Source organism: Cydia splendana, chromosome 26 (genome assembly GCF_910591565.1).
Source record: "Cydia splendana chromosome 26, ilCydSple1.2, whole genome shotgun sequence".
Lineage (NCBI taxonomy): Eukaryota > Metazoa > Arthropoda > Insecta > Lepidoptera > Tortricidae > Cydia > Cydia splendana.
Window position 1 is genome coordinate 1,729,619 of NC_085985.1, and position 21,552 is coordinate 1,751,170.

A 21,552-nucleotide genomic window follows, 5' to 3' on the forward strand; every position below is an offset into this window, starting at 1 on the left:
CTTACATTTGTGCTTTTTGACATAAAGCAAACCATCTGACATATTACCTGACGAATTTGACATCCTACCTGACAGGAGTCCCTCATTATCTTACAGCATACAGCATAGTGTCCTTGTTTAACAACGTTAGAGAAAGAAAGAAGCGAAAAACAAAACAAAGGATAGGAAGAATACTGCCATGTTCTGCCGCCAGAGGCAGCACTAGCACAAAGCGTAAACCATAACTTATAACTATGCCTTAAACAATTTTATTTTTATTATTCTGTAAGCAGGCAGGCAGTTATGACAACTGATATTGCCTGTATCCAGTAATCATTGATAGTTATCGTTGACAAGTAGATGTGTAGATGTGTTTGTCTAATTTATTTTTAAATTGGTTCACATTTTGTGCTGAAACCACATCTTCGGGGAGTTTGTTCCAAGCCCTCACTACTCGGTTGCTCAAAAAGTGTTTGTATGGGTTACTGTGGGACCTATGCCTTTCTAACTTTAAGTGATGACCTCTCAGATGGGTGTTATTGTTGCGCTTGAATATCTCATGAAAATCCTTGAGGTCATAGTGACCAGACAGTATTTTATATGTTTATATTAGGTCTCCACGTTCTCTGCGGTGCTTAAGAGTAGTGAGCTTCAGTTCATTGAGTCTCTCCTCATATGGCTTGTTCTTAAGTTGCCTTGGTAGTTTCGTGAAACTCCGTTGGACCTTCTCCAGCATATCTATGTCCTTGGCAAAGTAAGGACTCCAGGCTTGAAAAGCATAGCAATTTTTTTACAAGTTCCACAGATTATTTGTTACGATTAAATATGATTTTGATGCATCAAGGCGGTTTGTTTACAGTTTGTGCTAGTAGCGCCCCCTACGCAGAGTTTTGCTTAATTCCCTATTGAGAAGAAATATAAATGTGTTGGGGTTAGTAAAACCAACAATTTGTTAGAAAAACGATTTAATCGTACGTAATCTAAACATGAGTATTGCTATATACTTGTACTATCCTCCTAAGGCCCAAGGTCCTACCTATAGTATTTATTCAGTTCGATGAAATTTAAATCATATTCAATTGGAACAGAGTCGCATTTGTTTTGTTAAATTTTCAAACAAAACCAAAATCAACTCTATTCCCTGCACTAAAGGTTCAAATTTGGATTTTTCATTTGTATGACTGGCCCTTAGAAGGCTATTGTACTATTAAACTATTTATGCGACACTGGCAGTTATTTCGGCCACACAACACTTTGAATCCACGCCATATAATACTGCACATTAGTATAGACTCCAGGCACGCCGGCGCCACAGCGGGGCCCGAATGACACTATGCCGCGCACCACGTATGAGCAGTGTATGTCGCGGGCATAAGCCATCATAGGCCCGCCGCTGTCCCCCTGGAAACAATTATGTATGTTATTAAATTGTACAACGGGACTTAATCGCGTATTTAAGTTTTACCTCCGACGTTTCGAGGACGGCGTTGTCCCCGTGGTCTCGGAGAAGACCTTATCGGAGAAGTCAAATTGGTGTTCATGTTTAACAACTTATTTGAAACTGACACATTACCTAATCGATCTTTGCCACCAGCAGCACATAACATGGTTTCCTTGTCAAATAAGTTATCTGACGGATTACCTGACAAATCGGACAACTTACCTGATAAGAGTCCTTATTGTCATCTTTGCCACCAGCAGCACACAACATGGTTTCCTTGTCAAATAAGTTATCTGACGGATTATCTGACAAATTCGTAAACTTACCTGATAAGAGTCCTTATTGTCATCTTTGCCACCAGCAGCACACACCATGGTTTCCTTGTAAAACAAATTATCTGACTATCTGACAAATCTGACAACTTACCTGACAAGAGTCCTTATTGTCATCTTTACCGCCTGCAGCACACAACATGGTCTCCTTGTCAAATAAATTATCTGCTGTTTGCGAGAAGAATGACTTGCAGTAAGATTCGTAGTCATATTCGGGAACCGTCACCTAAAAACCATAGGGAAATAAGTAAGTATAGAGTGCTAACTCCATAGATCCGTTCTCAGCGAATGGAAGCGCTGGTGGCTTAGCGGTAAGAGCGAGCGGCTTTCAATCCGGAGGTCGCGGGTTCAAACCCCGGCTCGTACCAATGAGTTTTTCGGAACTTATGTACGAAATATCATTTGATATTTACCACTCGCTTTTCGGTGAAGGAAAACATATCGAGAGGAAACCAGAGTAATCCCAATAAGTTTCTGGGTTAGGTCAGATGCTAGTCGCTTTCATAAAAAAAAACTAGTGAGCATGGAACATGAGCCGTGGCAAAATGCCGGGATGACGCGAGGAACATGATGATGATATAAAATGTACCCAAATTGTTTTTCGGGGTAGAGTTAGACGTTAGACCACGAAAAGTCTGCAACGATTTTGATAGCATACGCAGTGCAAGTGTTATAAAAGTCATAATTTCATAGAAATTTGCGGTTTTAAATAACACTTTCACTGCTTGTGCTATCAAAATCGTTGCAAACTTATCTTGGTCTAACCCTAGGCCCTCAGGTTCCAGTTGACAAAGAAACGCTCACCTTTTATTTTTTGCCATTTTTATATATTGTGAATTTGTGACCTTTTTTGCCACTTTTGTGTTATTTCTAGTCAGGATCGCGAGCCCTTTTCTCGTCCCATACAATGGGTGACACTACTTCCCTCACTATTAGGTATAGAAGAAAAAAAGTGTCCTATAATATCCATAGATTTTCCAAATTTTCCTTTTTGTTACCGCCATACAAAGTATATGGGAAAATTGTAACACAATAGGAAAAAGTCTAGGACATTTTTTTCTCCCATTAGGATCGAAAGAGCTCGTGATTCTGAGTAGAAATAACACAAAAGTGGCAAAAAAGGTCACAATTCCATAAAAATGGCAAAAAATAAAAGAAACGCTCAGGTACGTACCTTCATAAGTACTTCTGATTCGCTGGCCTGTTCTCCGGTCTTGCCCCACCCGGCTAGGATCCGGTCTGTAGTTATAGGGATAGCTGGGGAAGGTAGACACGCGGGCCGAATGAACTCTGAGAACTCTACCCTGAAAAAAAAGCACCATAGTTTAGCAAGACTTTTAAGTCTAACCAATAACAGAGAAATAGGTAAGGATAGAGTGGTAACTGCATACATCAGTTTTCATGCCAAAACGCGGGTTATTTCGTAGTCGACATCTAGCTTCAAGTAGCGGATTTATCAGTACTGCTACTTGACACTAGATGTCACAAGTGTCGCTACTGACGAAAAATGTGCAGCTAAAACAATTTACAACTAATATAAGCAGAAGGGGTTGAAAATAGACTTCCAGTTAATCGCGTTCTGGTAAGAAAACTGATGTGTGGAGTGAGCACTCTATGCTTATTTATTTGTCTATGCTATTTTTAGAGGTAATAATAGAAATAACTACCTTCTATCAAGTTCTAGCAGGGCGATGTCATGTTTCTTCTCGTTCTTCTGGTACAGTTTGTGCGGGATGAATCTAATGATGTTGAACAGCAGGCCATCCCGGGCCTCTGACTTGTTCGTCGCCCCGAGCAACGCGTAGCGGAGGAGGCCACTGCGAATGTATTAAAGTAATTAGTAAAGGCGTATCCAGACTAGTAAATTTTTCGCCAATCGGATTAAATTGCCCGATCGAATCAGGACGTGCGGACGCAATGACCGATATTACCAATAAAATGAGGTGCGGATGCAAGAATAACAATTTGTGACGCCAGTATTTTCGTTCTGGGGCATTTTTTCAATTTAGAGGGCTCTAATATCACCATAAATCTAAAATTGGTGATTAAATTGGAGATTGACGCCAATTTCATTTCCGATCAAATCGGTCGATTCAAGTCGTGTGCACGTTTCCCCTGCAAAAAATGGCAGAACGATTTGTACGGTAAGATATCGCTTCGGCTCCCTTCCGACGTGTCGGAAGCCGGTGTTGCTCGAAGTCTGTTAGTGACTTACACAGACAAGACATCCTCCAGATTGAGCATAGTAGCGCTACCCCCTCTGCCACAATATACGGTAGTTCTACTCTATTTTCGAGTCAAAGTGTCTTTGTGTGACGCCCGTGTCTTTGAACGGACCAATCACGGCACGGGACTCGCTCACCTCGTCCCCCGCACCCCTGTATTTTTGGCAGCATAGGTTTCGTGAAATAATTGCTCTAAGCTCCATCTAGAGGATTCCTAGTTTATGGTGACTTACTAGTCTCTATGTGAGAGTACATGTCCCGCGGTCAAGATGAATCTGTCACTAATAAGTGACCCCCCGGCCACCCACACCACGGGTCCCAGTCCGGTGTTTACAGTATTTCTGCAGCCTAACAGCGCCTGAAACAAGCATTGAGTTATTATTACTATAGGGAAGCCATACTGAATATATTGTCCGTATGAACGAGGACAGGTGGGCCAAAAAGATAACATCATGGAAGGGACAGGAAAGCAAGAGATCCAGAGGCAGACCTGCGGAGAGATGGCTCGATGAGATTTTAACAGCAGCGCAGGAAAAAATTGGACTGATAAAGCGAAACAGATCTATGTGGAGAAAAATGGAGTGACCAAAACGTCGTAAGCGCCGTAAAATTCATGGCGCTTACGCGTTTAGGTCGCGAGATTGACGCTCCGCTTCTATGGTTTGCCAGCGTGGTGGTGGAAGACCTCGTAAGGCCATTTTCGCGTAGCAACACGGGATCTTGTAGCTTCCCTCAATGCCTACTCATTTAAAAAATCATCCTATATAAGTCTTACCATTTTAATAACAAAACTTCTATGAGACAGATATATTTATTAAGACGAAACGGGAGCTGAGCTAAAAGTCAATTTTGAGATTTCAAGCTGAATATACCCGTCGCTCTGACGGGGCGTGAGAGACTGTATTTGTGTGTGTAATGCACGCACACAGATGCGTACGCTTGCACCCGCGCGCGCCTCATTGCCGACAATTTGCAATGTTATTTTTCGTGCGTTACTGCCACGAGGCGTTCACTTATTACTTACTGTGTTGCGATTGAATTTTTTGACCCGGCTTACGTTTACGGAACTCGATAATCTTTCTACTACTGTGACTTGGCTTTGTTTACTTGACTTTGCTGATCAGCTTATTGTTTTAGACTCCGTGAGTTGTGGTTACCTATTGGACCGCACGCAATTCATCTACCTTTATTCAACTAATTAAGCGTAATTAGCCGAAACCTTTATAAGAGTGTAATTCATAAGAAGTACATAAGATATAATTTATGTACTGGTTTGCTGTTAGCTTTTGAATGTATCACTTTACATATATGTTACTCAAATAACTAACACGGTTACACGTTGTAAGAACATTATTTTTCAGGTAGGCCTTATTATACCTACTATAGGCCTTATTACCTCCTAGTACCTTAGTAGTACTAGTACTACTACGGAAATTGATTCAAAGACTCAAGACTGACTTAAGTGGCAGCAGGGTGTAGGGTTTTTTCTAGGCTTAATGAGTTCGCTGAAGCTTATTTTTTATACTTAGCGCACAGAACCACTAGTTTAACAGTATCAGCTCTAACCACATGTCACCATTTTGTCCTTTACGTAACAAGCTCAGGGGCCCAGAATATCCGATGTACCTATCAAATCAAGGTTCTGTACCAAATAAGGCCCGGTTATTATAGTTCGTTATTTTTTAGCATTAGAAAGAAGGTAAACAATCATGACGTGTCTTTTTATTAATAATTATTGAAAAACGCTTTCAAAAATTAGTTTATATTACTTATGAAAGCAAAAGAATATAAAAAAGTATATGATTAATACATACATACATACATACATACAATCACGCCTATTTCCCGGAGGGGTAGGCAGAGACCACGGATTTCCACTTGCTACGATCCTGACATACCACTTTCGCTTCCTTCACATTCATAACATTCCTCATACACGCTCGCCGGTTTAGGGTGCTCTTGCTCATTAATATGATTAATATGATTTATAATTCTAACATATTTGCTATGACTTATTTTTCAATGGTAATTTTTAATAAGACATGTCAAAATCTGTTACCTTAATGCAAAAAAAACGAACTTTAAGCGTGCTAACTTTCAAAATTTCATTTTTTATAAGATAGTATAAGTAGATGGGCAAAAATTTTGCGTCCATGTCCACCAGTGAGTAAGTGATTGAGATACCTAAACATTTAACTTTATAATGTAAAATGATATAATTTACTAACCTACTCGTTTAATTTCAGGTAGGTTGAATAAGGAACCAAGTAACCATGGGGAGGAGCAGTATTTACTAACATTTTCTTTTTGGGTCTTCAGAGTGTATCGTTTCCTTTTTTTTGCACATATTACACTTAAATATATATTCTCTGTGTAAACCCTTACGTCTTTCAATGACAAAGGCAAGATCAGCAAATGTACAATTTGTATGATCGTGCCTGATATTTGAGATCACAGAAAATAAATATTTTAAATCCACTATTCTGCGACCTTCTAAAATTTTGTTTTATCATGATTCATGATCAAAAAGCTCGGATTCAATAGTCATATCAAACGTCGATTATGCAGTTGATGATGAGCTTGCATTTTCTACCATTGGTGCTGCAAATGCATCAACCGGTGGCGATAAACTTTGCCCTCTTGTAAAACAAATTACTATTGTGATTGTGTCCAGCAAAAGGCCAAAATTCGGTTTACTTTCCTGTTTAAAATATTACTAATTTATTCATATTTCAGATTAGGTACATAGGTAACTGTCTGAATGTTACAATGCCAGCTGGCAAATTCTATCACATTTGTTTGTTTGGTAGTCATGGTAACATTCACTTACATTGATATCCTTATTAAGATCTGTATCTTATTATCCAGACCTTAAAATATTGCCACCGTTGCCCTTTAAAAAAATACTGTTTAAATAATTGGCTACTCAAACAATGCTTCTATAGTATAAATAATGACTACACAAAAATGGGTAGTATTGTATATAATGCACGAAATAAGGCCCGATTCTTAAGCGGGTTTAAATTTTGAGGCCATGTCCGCTAATACTATAGACAAAATATCAAGTTTAATAAACACAAAAAAAAAACATTGATGGGCCTTATTTTATAATTTAGGCCTTACTTTGTAATTTAAAGTAGAGTTAGGCCAAGAAAAATCTATAGCGATTTTGATAGAACACGCAGTGCAAGTATTATTTCAAACGTCGCTTCTATGAAATTATGACACACTATATAACACTTGCACTGCGTGTGCTATCAAAATTGCTGTAGACTTTTCTTGGTCTGACTCTAAAATATTCTTTATTACACCACAAACATAAAAACAAATTTAAAAAAAACCGGCGAAGTGCAAGTCGGACTCGCACACGAAGGGTTCCGTACCATTATTTATAAAAACGGTCACCCATCCAAGTACTGACCCCGCCCGACGTTGCTTAACTTCGGTCAAAAATCACGTTTGTTGTATGGGAGGCCCCACTAAAATTTTTATTTTATCCTGTTTTTAGTATTTGTTGTTATAGCGACAACAGAAATAAATCATCTGTGAAAATTTCAACTGTCTAGCTATCACGGTTCGTGAGATACAGCCTGGTGACAGACGGACGGACGGACAGCGGAATCTTAGTAATAGGGTCCCGTGTTTTACCCTTTGGGTACGGAACCCTAAAACCGATTTACAATGTAGATAAAGGTAGCAACAGGCGGTCTTATCGCTGTTAGTTCTTATTCTTCGTTTGTTTAGCATTAGAGTGAAGGTGACGTGTCTTTTTTTTAAGCATGCAATCGTATAATTATTTAGCTTTTTTGACATTGGAAATGTCTTTTCGTTCGCTCCAGTATAGGGTCCGATTTCACGAAAAAGTGCGATCCCCTTATATCTCGGAAAGTTGTGAAGATATGATATTAAAAAATAGGCTCAAAAGACGCACCATCACGAGAGCTGTAAGGTGCAAAAATAATTATTCGAGAAAGACAAAAACGAAAAAAGTTATGGTCGAAATAGTGAAAATAAAATTAAATTTTTTCCGAATTTTTGATTTTGGTGCTCGATAATTTGGAAACGAAGAATGATATCAAAAATTTGAGAAAAACGGCTCTGGACAATTTAGTCAGCTACAATGTGAGCCTAAAACAAAGACGATCGGGTTAAGGGTTTGCCCTGTAGCCTAACCTTAAAATAGTCAAAAAGTCAGAACGCACTATTCGACAATCTATGCATTCTTGTGGTGGTGGAAATAGAAATAGAGATAGAGGTAGAGGTTGAAATAGAGGTAGAGGTAGAGGTAGAGGTAGAAATAGAGGTAGAGGTAGAGGTAGAGGTAGAGGCAGAGGTAGAGGCAGAGGTAGAGGCAGAGGCAGAGGCAGAGGCAGAGGCAGAGGCAGAGGCAGAGGCAGATGCAGAGGCAGAGGCAGAGGCAGAGGCAGAGGCAGAGGTAGAGGTAGAGGTAGAAATAGAAATAATTTTATTCGTGAGCACAAACACAAAATAAAAACTTATACAGAGAAACATAAAAAAGAAAAAGTGCCACGAAATGGTCTCACACCTCAGCATGTTGCTGGCGGCTGCTAGCTGATGCTGAACCCTGGCAGTACCTAGTGGAGCTCGGGTTTAATACAACATAAGCACACGCTGTTTTGGTCATCGGACTCGTCTCGATGAGCACTTAGGAGAGTAGTACCCAAGATAGAGCTGATGCTGAACCCTGGCTGTACCTAAAGGAACTCAGGTTTGTTGCAACATAGGCACACGCTGTTTTGGTCATCCGACTCGTCTTGATGAGCACTTAGGAGAGTAGTACCCAAGATAGAGCTGATGCTGAACCCTGGTTGTACCTAGCGGAACTCAGGTTTGGTGCAACATAGGCACGCGCTGTTTTGGACATCCGATTCGTCATGATGATCACATGGTAGAGCATTACCCAAGATAGCTGATGCTGAACTCTGGTAGTACCTATTGGAACTCAGGTTTGGTGCAACATAGACAAACGCTGTTATGGTCATCTCTCGTCGCGTCAAACTGCTGTCAAGAAAATTTCATATCTTGCAGCAAATGGGCCGCTGCCGATCAAGACTCGAGTGACGATAACGGCGATGTGGCTACCACTTCTCGAGTTGACTACGGATTTGCCGTGTAATAATTTTCTTGTACTTTGAACATTAATATATCCTGCTTATTAATCGAAAAATTAAATATGTACCTATACTTATGCGCCACGGCGACAATTATTCAAACTTCGATACGCGTGTGGAAATTTTGCAATTTGTTTGTTCACATGCGTTATGTCCAGGATACTTGTGTTAATCTAAGAATAAAATAATTATCATTCAACGTTGTAGTTTTATTTTGTAACTTTTTCCTTATCTAGACTTTCTCGTCGCTCAGCGACAGTATTTTTTCGAATTCCGTAGATTCATTTCCAATGTGCTCGATAGTCGTGTGAGGCACGAAATCTGTGAATTTTTGTAATAGTTATGTACTTAGTGGTTAATATTAGTATTTACTATTTTTTTTTTCAATAATGCTTAAAAACGAAGTATAGATATGACAACCAAATATTAACGCCATTGTAGGGCAGGATATACAGAACATGAATCATTTGTACTGTCACGCTCCGTGATTGTTGAGCCATTTAGGGTTCTAGCTAAATTGGACATTCCATAGAGCACGAGTAAGTATGGAACAACCAATTCAGCTAGGACCTTAAATTGCTCGACAATTACGAAGCGTGCCTGTAGGTACCTAAAAATTTTGTTAACCCATTTTAACCATGCAATAAAATATTTTTGATTTTGATTTCTAATTTGAAATATTAGAATCAAAAAGTTCATAATAGATTGTATATCATAACTACAAAAATGTGTTCCCTACTCTCAACCCAAAACCCCTTGTATCTTAGGATCTAGATATTTTCACACAAGACGGTTTATCGATAACTTCTTACATCACTAGATTATCGACATTAAATGTCGACTATTGCCCATCACTTTTCTGGCTGTGTACGTATTTAGAAACTTGACTCCGCCCCTAAAATTAGTGCGATAGGGACAACTGCAGCTGAGGCGAAAAATCCTGCGTAAAAATGACAAAAATCGAGGTTTCGTAGTCCTCTTTTTCCTCCCCCAAAACTTAACCAATCGTAACCAAATTTGGAAATCTAAATGATTATGAAATTATCTGTGTCGGACCGTTTTGCTTTTTTGGCTAATTGATATCAGTTTTGAATACCACGCCTCTCATTGCGGCATAGTCTATTAGGCCATTTTGGCCGTTTTTGAAGGGCTCTAGCGCCTTAAAAAACAAAAATATCAAAAAAAGCAAAACGGTCCGACACAGATATTGACAATATTAATCTGTGTTGAAAAAATCATTGCTCTAGCTTCAAAAACCACGGAGGAAAACGAGGACTACGTTTGTATGGAGGAATGACCACTCCTGTTGGCTCTTAACACATTCATTGCCACCCAGCTAAACAAGACATCCGCGCCAGGCTACAACAATTTCGTCATTTGAAGCAGTAGTACCACGATCCCGACTATCGGGTCGTCCGGCCTGGGAACGGAATCATAAAATACCCGATAGTCGGCACTGAATGTGTTAAATATATTCAAACGGATCATTCACGTATTTTAAGTCGGGTGCTCGACAGGATAGCGTCATAACGAGCAGCTCAACGAGAGCGCGCGTTGGCTAGCGACGCAGACCTCGAGCTGCTGCTCTTCGCGACTGAGGGCCTACCGCGAACCACGTTCGACGTGTTGCCTCTCTGTCTCACTTGTAAATTCGTACGTAAGTGTGATAGGGAGGCAACACGTCGAACGTGGATAGCGGTAGGCCCTCTGATTGCTCGGCGACTTCGGGTAGGTGAGAAACTACCGACGTTTTCGGCTTTATCCCGTGCTCCAGAATCGTACGCACGTGCACGTTCCGTTGGGCCCCGTTGAATCTCCTCGTGTCTCCTCTCCTTATGCAGCGAAACATGTCGAGCAATGTTCGACTTTAAATACGTGAGCGGTTCGTCTTAATATATTTCCCCTATTATCAACCGGCATGTCTCCGGAGAGTATATCGGGGTATTGTGTCATGCCGCATGTATCTATCCTCTCGTATTTCTGGCAAGTCTGACAACAGCAAACCCCGTTGTCAATGTTGCAATTCATTGAAAAATATGGGTTGGCAAACCTACCTGCCGTAGGGAATCCTAACTTCACCATTGGTGCTCAACTTCGCCCAAGTAAAACATTAAAATAATAATTTTACCAAGGAATAGACGTTCCCTTGAATTCACAGTGACTCACAATCCCGTCCCCAACTTCGCCGTTTTATTTATTATGAAAATTATACTATTTATTATTATTACGAGCCTATTGTGTCCCACTGCTGGGCAAAGGCCTCCTCTTCTTCCACTCCTCTCGATTTTGAGCTACATCTGGCCAGTCTCTCAAAAAGGAGTCCAAGTTATCCCGCCATCGCCGACGAGGTCTGCCGGATCCCCGGTTTGACTCACGGGGCACCCACTCCTTGGTTATCTTGGCCCACGAGTAATTATTCGACATGCGGCAGACATGACCAGCCCAGTCCCACTTTTACTTGGCCGCTTTTCGCGTAGTCGAACGAGCGAGCGAAGCGAACGAAGTTCTTACATTCGACTTGAGACACGCGGCTGGCTAGGGGCACGTCCCGGCATTTCGATGTTTTTAAGCTGAACTATCAGAGGATAGTTTGATACTCAAGAACATAAGTAAATTTGTTCTAATTTAAATGAAATTGGGTAAACGTGTAGTTGAGGGCATTATATTTTAGTCATTAAATTATGAGCAGGCTCGATCAAGGGGTTATATTGAGCTAGAAGAGCTTAGAAGGCTAAAAAGCTATTTCTGAGGGGTCTTGCTATTCTGGTCATCTTTTTGCAAGAAAGTATGATCGAGTTTGGTATCAAATGAAAGTGCTCGGCTTGCACTTTTATAATATCGTTTTTAAATTTACCGTTTTGAAATAATTAGCAAGATAAAAATAAACATAATATAGGTATTTGACATTTGACAAGAAATATTGCGGCTTACCACAGATACAGTATCAGTTAAAGGCTCCACAGACCTTGTAATATATCCACGCGATATTTAATCTATTGCCGCCTATAGTGGGACATAAAATAGTAGAAATTAAATAAAATGGAACTCTAAATTTCCATACTATAGTCGGTCAAACAAGATTGTCAGTAGAAATACGCGTCGACTTGAGAACCTCCTCCGTTTTTTTCGTCGGTTTAAAAGGCGCGATATTAAAATTTTCTATAGGACGATAACCAGACCTACTGACAGAAATGGCTTGACAGACTATAAATTGTTGCCATGTGTACGCATTTTACGTCAAAAATGTGACAGCTACGTAGAAAGTGGCGCCTTCATTTATTAACCGACTTCCAAATCTCAAAAGGAGGAGATTCGATTGTGATTTTTTTTAATGTTTGTTACTCCATATCTCCGTCCATGGTATAATAATATCATAATAATATTCTCCGCCTGGTACTCTCTTCCGACCACGTGACTGACACAAGCCTACGTCATCATGTGACAGCGCTATATAATAGTATGCAATAGCGCTATACAAAGTGGCAATTTTATTGTGACGTAGGCTTGTGTCACTCTGGGAAGAGAAGACCATGTTTTATTAGACTATGTCTCCGTCATTACTGGACCGATTTTGAAAATTATTTTTTTGATTGTATGTATATGCATACAGATTGGTCCCGTTTTTGTCAAAACACAGTTCTGATGATGGGATCCATGAGGAATCGAGGGAACTCCTCAAATCTTAAAGGCATACATATAGTGATTTATTTGTTTTATCAACAAATCAAACATCTACATTCAAAAAAGTGACATTTGATGAAGTGGAACTGCTGATGATGATCAGAATAGAACTCTTCAATGACTACACGTTTGACGATTTCGAATTTCGATTTTGACGGAGCTGGCCCTGGAGCCAGACCTGACCCGGATCAGGGCTCTTATCTGTACCTGAACCCAGACCTGGACCCGGACTTGGACCTGAACTTGGACCTGGACCAAGACCTAGACCTGGACCTCAACCTGGACCCGGAACTGGACCCGGACCCGGACCCGGACCCGGACCCGGACTCGGACCTTGACCCGGAAAACCACTGATACCTAAGCTAAATAAACCACTATGATTACCTACCCTAAAACGTAGGTATAAAGTATAATGATGCCAAACTCACTAGCACCTTCCGCACCGCACCGCACGCGCCGTTAAGGGGCTATTCTTAAATTACGTCATTTCAAATTAGGGGGGGGGGTCTGGACATCGGATGATGCATCGGATCAGACATCGGATGATGTAGCACATGACGTAGGAGGAAACGGGGTCATTCGAAGCATGATTTTTGGATGATTTTGGGGGGGGGGGGGGGGGGCAAAAATTATTTTCTACTATTTTATGTCGAACTATACATATTCATATTCATATATTTTATTGGTGTTGTGTGATTACATGTCAACAGTATATAATTTAAATACAATTAATTGTAAATAACATTATTAGTTTAAGGTACTATTGCTAGAAAATAATTCTTTATGGTGATAGAACGCCTGCTCTATAAGCCATTTTTTAAGTTTAGCTTTAAATATTACCTCCCTCCTGTCCTATTTAATTTTATTAGTAGGTACCTACTTTTTAAGTTATAGCTTTAATTTATAAATAATATTTAGCATGTAATTATTTTTGTAATGTAATGGGTTCATACCTAAAAAAATAACATTTTTTTATTATTATTTTTATTAATATTGCTGCACTCTGTGCAGCGATGATTTCACCCGGGAGGTGGTTATAGATCCATGACGTGTGTGAGCTTAATACGAGTAAGTAGGTGCAACAAAGTCAATCGCTCTATATAATTTTTGGCAAACCGCGAGTTCTCAGTTCGGGGCGAACTACTAGTTACATTAATTATAATTACTAACCATGTGTGGAAATTCGTTGCGCTGCGCCGGCGTCCCCCCAGTGATCCTATCGCCGAATGATTCAACGCCACACGTGTCCTCTCTCACGTACGAGTCCGGGTTCGAATCGCTGGACACGCACACATTCACGTAGCGTTGGTACTCTAGGCATTCTGAAAAATATAATCACCGTATCAGGCTTGTATCGTCCATTGCTGCTGAGCATCATCACAGGCCTTTCCGTCTATTGCAGTTTAGACAACGGGTTTGGTGACTGTGGAGGCCGATGCGTGAGCGGCACGACCTCCCACATTTTTGGCAGAGAAAGCTCATTCCATCTGAGGTTCCAGTCCCGGTACATTTTAGGCATAAGTAACTTGGCAGGACAAAGTGACCAATCAGAGGGTTCTTGAAAAGCACAGCTGCTGAACATAGGCTTCTCTTTTCTGAGCTAATCTCATCTAGAAGTTAATCTTCCGAATGTCTTCCACCCAACGAGTGAACGCAAATAAACAATAAATAAATATCAGGGGGCATCTTACACAGTTCGTCCTAGCCCCAGACTAAGCAAAGGAAGTAATATGGCTGCTAATAGGCGCCGATATACATACATAAATACATATATACTAATATATAGAAAGCACCCATGCATGACTCAGGAATAAATATTTTAGTGTTCATCACACAAATAAATGCCCTTACCGGGATTCGAACTCAGGACCATCGGCTTCACAGGCAGGGTCACTACCCACTAGGCTAGACCGGTCGTCAGACACATGGTAATGACTTTACTCCGTTACGTTGGCCTTATGAACTTACTTTTAAAAGCGATGTCGTTTCTGTCCCCCGGCGGCAGTTGCAAGGGGGGGCAGCCAACTGGTTCCGCGGCGGGAGGGGCTTCGGGCACGTTCTGACAGCAGAGGATGGGCAGGCTGCCGTCGTACCGGCATGTCTGGAAACACAATCTATACAGGACGTCGCATTCACTGATCTAACGAAGGTTTAGGGCTGATTTAGACGGCGCGCGAACTCGCATGCGATTTTAGTTACATTGCGGACTGTTGGTTAGGTACGTTCAATTCCCGATCAAAAACCGCAATGTAGCGAAACTCGCATGCGAGTTCTCGCACCGTCTAAATGAGCCCTTATCCATACTAATATTATAAAGGAGACAGAGTGTCTGTCTGTCTGTCTGTCTGTCTGTCACCCCTTCACGCTTAAGCCGCTGAACCGATTTAGTTGAAATTTGGTATAGAGATAGTTTGAGTCCCGGGGAAGGACATAGGATAGTTTTTATGTCGGAAATCATACCTGAAGAGAGTGCAAAGGGGGGTGGAATTGAAGAGTTAATGAATTGCCTAATAATTGAAGTAAGCAATGCGCGAATTGAATGATTGCTATTAGCATTATCCAGGGGCTATACCTACTTTAGCTGCTGTCACTAATAGGGTATTTTCCTACTAGTCAAATCAGTTACTTTTTTAGAGCTGTCAAAACGATTTGCTAATATGGAATTTATATGAAACATTACATCGTGACGTCACGGTCAACTCACCTACTTTTTATATTTCTATCCGTTTTATTAAATAGAACTTGTGTTTAAAAATAACTCTTATCTGTGTTTTTCTAATAATTATCTGGTGCTTTATTTCATGCATGGTGTAAAATGATTTATTTTAAATACAGTATAATACCCTATACCACGCAGGCGAAGTCGCGGGCAAAAGCTAGTATGATAATAAAGGACCTTAAGAGCTACCGAACCCCTAGTGTAAATGCCATTCGAGCGTGACGAGCGTTCGCGTTTGCGTTATGTCTATTTTGTATGGGATTTTGAACAGCGCGCCAAGCGGGACATTTTTGAAACTCAAATTCCCATACAAAAGGACACGCAAACGCGTGTGACGTCACGCTAGCGAATGAGTTTTCATGTCAAATCTGTACCCCTGAGTGTTTACTCAGGGGTACAGATTTGACTCCCATCCATGCATGTATCATTTACTTTTAGCCTTGAAAAAAAATGTTTTACGATATTTTCATATTTTTTGGACCCGTGCCCGTGGTTGAAGGGGGGTGAAAAGTTGAAGGGGGAGGGGACACATATTTTTTTTTCTTTCGGAGCAATTATTTCCGCAAATATTCACTTTATCGAAAAATAGTTGTTTGAGATCCTTATATTCGTTTTGAATGACCTATCCAAAGATGCAACCTTTTATTTTAGCTCATTTTTTTTTCCTTTTAACTTAAAAGCTAAAAAAAATATAATGGGAAGTAACTCAATTTTTTTTTGTACTTAGTGTTTTTTTACAGTTCTGTCGCCATGCATGATTTATGTATCCATAAATCAAATTGCAACTTTCTAGCGCTAACGATCACGGCGAAGCGGCGGACGGACAGACAGACGGACAAGGCGAAACAAAAAAAACTTATTTAATGCAAGCAATTAAATGGTCTACAGCTCAAGCTATTTTATCATGCCTTGTGATCGTTGTACCCTGTTGTTCGAGCCCCCAAAAGTAGCTCCGAAATGCCCCGACGTTGTAAGAGCGGTTCTGGAGAGGGCAGCTAAATTTAGTTACTTACTTGGCTGGCACGATGACCCAAAGTGAGTCTTGCCTCCAACATCAAAAGAACACCACTTTGCGAGCGGTATCACGCCAGCTTTCGCCGACGCCGAGCTCACGGATATATCTGTCTCAACTCCATCTGCCCAACAATATTTTAGGTGATCTTTTTGGCTGCCCGATCTTCACCCATCCTTTCGAAGTGGCCAAGCAGCTAAAACTAGCTAGTTGTAGGAGCGGTTCTGGAGGGGGCAGCTAAAACTGAAACTATTTTACCATGTCCTGCGACCGTAGTACCCCGTTGTTCGAGCCCCCGAAGTAGCTCCGAAATGCCCCGACGTTGTACGAACGGTCCTGAAGGGGGCAGCACACAATTCTGGTGCTGCCTTTCCATCTGCACATCTGAAAAAATATTTTTGTTTCATTTATATTAGGTAGTAGTAGTAGTGTAAACTCTTTATTGTACAAAAAGACATATTAAAAATAACATACAATTAGTAAGAAGTACAAAGGCGAACTTATGCCTTTGAGGGATCTCTTCCAGTTAACCTTTGAGTAGATGAGAGGAGAAAGTAAAAAGAGGGTGACAAATGCAGTAAAATGTACAACAATGTACCAGAAAGATAAAGGATATAAATACATACAAAATTTATAGGATAAACATACATAATATATTACACAAAAAGGAATGGAGAAAATACACTAAAAATTTGAAAGAATTAGAAAGATATAAAGCTACTATACAATAGAAATATAGACAAATTAATCAGTCAGATCAGATAACCATAGTTTCTTTAACCTCTCCTTGAACGACGCAACCGATTGTGCCTGCCTGACCGAAACAGGCAGCTCATTCCACAGCTTCACTGGACGCACTGCGAAGGACTTGTTGTATCCTCGAGATTTGTGAGGAGGGATTTACGAAAATGGGGCTTAATCGCGTATAAGTTTGAAAATTAGCGGCACAGTCCGGCAAAGCAGCTTGCGATGCTCCACGGTATGAAACAAAACATGATTCCACCAACCAACCATGATTGAACCATGATTCTAGCAAATAAATTACACATTTCGAGCGATTTCCGACTTAAAATACGTGAGTGATCCGTTTTAATATATTGAATATATCAGTGTATTCCTTAGTGTATTCTTTACTTACTGTGGGTTTCTTTTCGTCAATAGTTAACAGCTTGACGGCATAGTCGCAGTCATCTAATATCTTGCACACGCCAGCATCATTGTTGGCCATGCAGGGATCCCCTGTATAAGTAATAATTTCATACCAGAGATCGGACAGATTGGCGTCATTGCTCGCAAGAATGTGGACATGACTCCAAATTTGATTAAATAATTAATCATTTAATTATTTTAATTATTTTTTTACCAGAGATTTAATTTTGTTCCCTAGTCAATAAATAGCACTTAAATATATTTTTTATATTCTCTTTATTTATTTTTCGTCTTAAGTTAGGTTATTTATAATATGAATATAAAAGTAAAATATAAAAACACTTACAAAACAATAAAAAATGCATATAAACACATTATAAAAAACCTAACCTAGGGTGCCGCCGGCAGCGGGGCAGGGTCCAAGCTGCCGGTGGTCAGGGCCGCAGAGTGAGGAATCGAAGTACTATACTTTTGTTATATAAAAAATTAAGTGCTTACAGAATATTTGAACAACGTACTGATTTTTTTTTAAATAAATTTACATTATAAGAAATCTTTGTGTTAGGTATTGATTAGGAATCAAAATTAAACTTCAGGTAAGAAACTAATTAAATGATTAATTATTTAATCAATTTTAGAGTCATGTCCACATTATTGCGAGCAATGAGGCAAAGTCCGATCTAATCATAGTAAAAGTGTGCAAGTTCTGTTTTTACACTCCAGATACTAAAGTATGGACGCTAAGGACGCAGAATTTCGTACACTGACCCGCCATTACCTATCTCTTTCGCACGCGCATAAGTAAGAGGTAACAGACAGACAGACAGAGTTGCCTTCGCATTTGTAATATTAGAATGGATTAGTACCTACCTATGGAAGTAGGGATATGGATAGTAGGTATATGGATGGTATGGATTATGGATTAGTAGTAGGCTTTTTTTTATTTTGGTACTTACAACACATCTTTAAGTTTCCTGTGTATGAGGTAAATGTACTAATTATAGACACTTTAGATTATTTGCAGCGTTTTCCTGTTTAACTGAGATCAGTAAACAAAATTAAAGTAGAATGAGTACCTATAGGTATAAATCAATCTAAAAGGAATAGTCATCGTGTACCTACCTCAGTCTACAAAATAAGGAAAATCGAAGGAAGAATTATATTATAGTTTCAAGATATTTTAAGGAAGAATTTTAATTATTTAAGGTTTTAATAACAAATATCGATTAAATTTTTCTGTAAGTTCATAACTAACTGGGGCAAAAATGCTCGTCTTTTCTGTGTTCATTATATAAAAAAAACCGGACAAGTGCGAGTCGGACTCGCCCACCGAGGGTTCCGTACTTTTTAGTATTTGTTGTTATAGCGGCAACAGAAATAGGTAAGTACATCATCTGTGAAAACTTCAACAGCCTAGCTATCACGGTTCATGAGATACAGTCTGGTGACAGACGGACGGACGGACAGCGGAGTCTTAGTAATAGGGTCCCGTTTTTACCCTTTGGGTACGGAACATGTTGTGAACATGTAGAAAACATGCTTATAAGGCCAAAGTAAGAAAATGACGCTTTCAATTTCGTTTATTTTATGATGTCCACAAAAAAGACCTTACCTACCTCATGCTAAAAATGTTTTTGACCCTTGTAGTTAAATGGTTTTAATATGTAGTAGCTGCTACTAGGTATACCTACCAGCCCGTCCCGGCTTCGCACGGGTTAAACAAATCCCTAACAAATTAGGTAGGTATAGGTACATCTTAACCTTCCTCAAGACTCCTCTCCTCACTCTATTGATAGGTGAAAACCGCATGATAATCCGTTCAGTAGTTTTCGAGTTTATTGCGAACATACATACGCACAAACAGACGGACGCGGCGGGGGACTTTGTTTTATAAGGTGTAGTGAACATTCAAGTTCAAGTTGTTTTGTAAGGTGTAAACAAATCACATTAAAACAAACAAAAACAGGAAAATGAACACGAAATCTCATATTCACCTTCGTTCAAGCCAAAAACACATTTCACACACAAAACACACACAAAATATTTAATAAACATGTTCATATTTTGATAAAATATGATTTAAAAAATGGTCAACACGATTTTCGCTTGCAAAGATGTTGTAAACAAGGCGTCTGCAGCCAAACAGGTTCTGTCTCGACTGGTATTATTGGACACGGTCATTAACTATAGCAACTAATGTACATATAGTATAGTGTGGATTAAGGAAACTATGTTATTAATTAACTACTTACCGACAGTAGCGACCCGCTACATCTTAACAAATTATAAATAAATAAATAAATAAATATTAGGGGACATCTTACACAGATCAAACCTAGCCCCAAACTAAGCAAAGCTTGTACTATGGGTACTAGGCGACGATATACATACTTGTATAGATAAATACATACTAAATAAATTATACACCTAAACCTTCCTCAAGAATCACTCTGTTGATAGATGAAAACCGCATAAAAATCCGTTCAGTAGTTTTCAAAAAGTAGTGTTCAAAATTACCCACGCTCTTATTTTCTTAACAATAAGGTCGCGTTAAGATAATTTTGCACACCTCGCCCGCTTAGCAACTTCTGCTTGACGGTATTAGAACAAATAATATCGAAGAAGCCACTTTACATGTTAAGTGTACTTAGTGCTATATTTGCACATGATTTCCATCTCGCTATCACAGTGTCATATTACAACACTGTCAAGTACAAAAGTGCTTTCAATGGTAAAGTACTGTGGATGACTATGGGTAGATAAAATGGCATTTTAAATGCACTGTAAAGCTAACTGTAGCTAAATTGTAAAATTTCCAGTTATAGTATAAATTATAGTCTGTAGCTTTATGTATTTAAATAAAAGTAAACAAACAATTTGTACATTTTCGAGTAGTTATATTATTTATTGGTTACACGACCAATTACAAAACCGCCTGGATCAGTCACTGAACGACCTGACTTTAACCTACATTATTTGATCATGTAATGTTTTCATCTAGATTTTGTTTACTTTTATTTAAATACCAAATACCTAAAGATACAGAAAAGGTATAGAAGTGGGCCGAATATGGACTTTGCCGAATACGAATATTCGGTTCAGCCCATACCGAACCGAATATTCGGTTGGGCGAAAACTGCCTTAAACGCTGAAAACAAGTTCATTCAGTACGGTTACCATCAGTTTGTCACTGACATAAACGCCGTCGAGAACGTAATTTACTTTCTATACATCTCGCTCGCACTCGCATATTAGTGCAAACGGGATGTATAGAAAGTAAATTACGTTCTCGACGGCGTTTATGTCAGTGACTAACTGATGGTAACCGTACAGGTCTGCGGTCTGCACTCAAAACGAGTTTTTGATTCTTCTCCCGACCGACCGGGCATGTTTTATGTCAAGAAACGGAAACGTCTCATACCTGATTGCGAAGTGCATCCGCGCTAACTAGCGGACTACCTTTAAAAAAATATTCGGCAGTTTGAACCGAACTATTCGGCCGAATACGAACTTTGAAAATATGCCAAATATGCCGAATACCGAATAATTACCAAATATTCGGCCCATCTCTAGTATAAAAAGTGTTTTGTCTCCAGAAATAGAGTAACATTTAAAACTCAGATCACGCGTTTGTAAATTGAATTACAATTTTTATAGGATAAGTTTTAAAACATTATAATTTATTGATAAGGTTCTGGTGCTAGGGTGGCCTAACGATTTTGTTTGGATGGGATATGTCTTTTGTTTTGGTACACTTCTTTTTTAGCATCAGAAAAAGGGTAAACGATTTTGACGTATGTTTTTATTGGAAAACGCTTAAAAATAGGAACTATATACTAACTACATGTTACTTATGAAACCAAAAGAATGTGAATATAATTA

At 39.5% G+C, this 21,552-nt stretch overlaps 2 protein-coding genes across 2 annotated transcripts in view; one reads left to right on the plus strand and one right to left on the minus strand.

The window, feature by feature from the left end:
- LOC134803394 (gastrula zinc finger protein XlCGF49.1-like) overlaps positions 1–21,552 on the plus strand; it is a 294,572-nt gene that overhangs the window by 14,233 nt on the left and 258,787 nt on the right. The gene's annotated exons all lie outside the window — the stretch shown is intronic.
- Positions 1,150–19,818, minus strand: LOC134803329 (venom protease-like). The gene is made up of 10 exons (XM_063776123.1): positions 19,665–19,818; positions 17,660–17,760; positions 16,780–16,905; positions 14,759–14,891; positions 13,961–14,112; positions 4,211–4,335; positions 3,420–3,569; positions 2,927–3,056; positions 1,847–1,978; positions 1,150–1,380 (listed from the first exon to the last, which is right to left on the minus strand). Exons 1-10 carry the CDS (start codon positions 19,729–19,731, stop codon positions 1,213–1,215), a joined length of 1,284 nt encoding a protein of 427 aa, XP_063632193.1. The 5' UTR covers positions 19,732–19,818; the 3' UTR covers positions 1,150–1,212.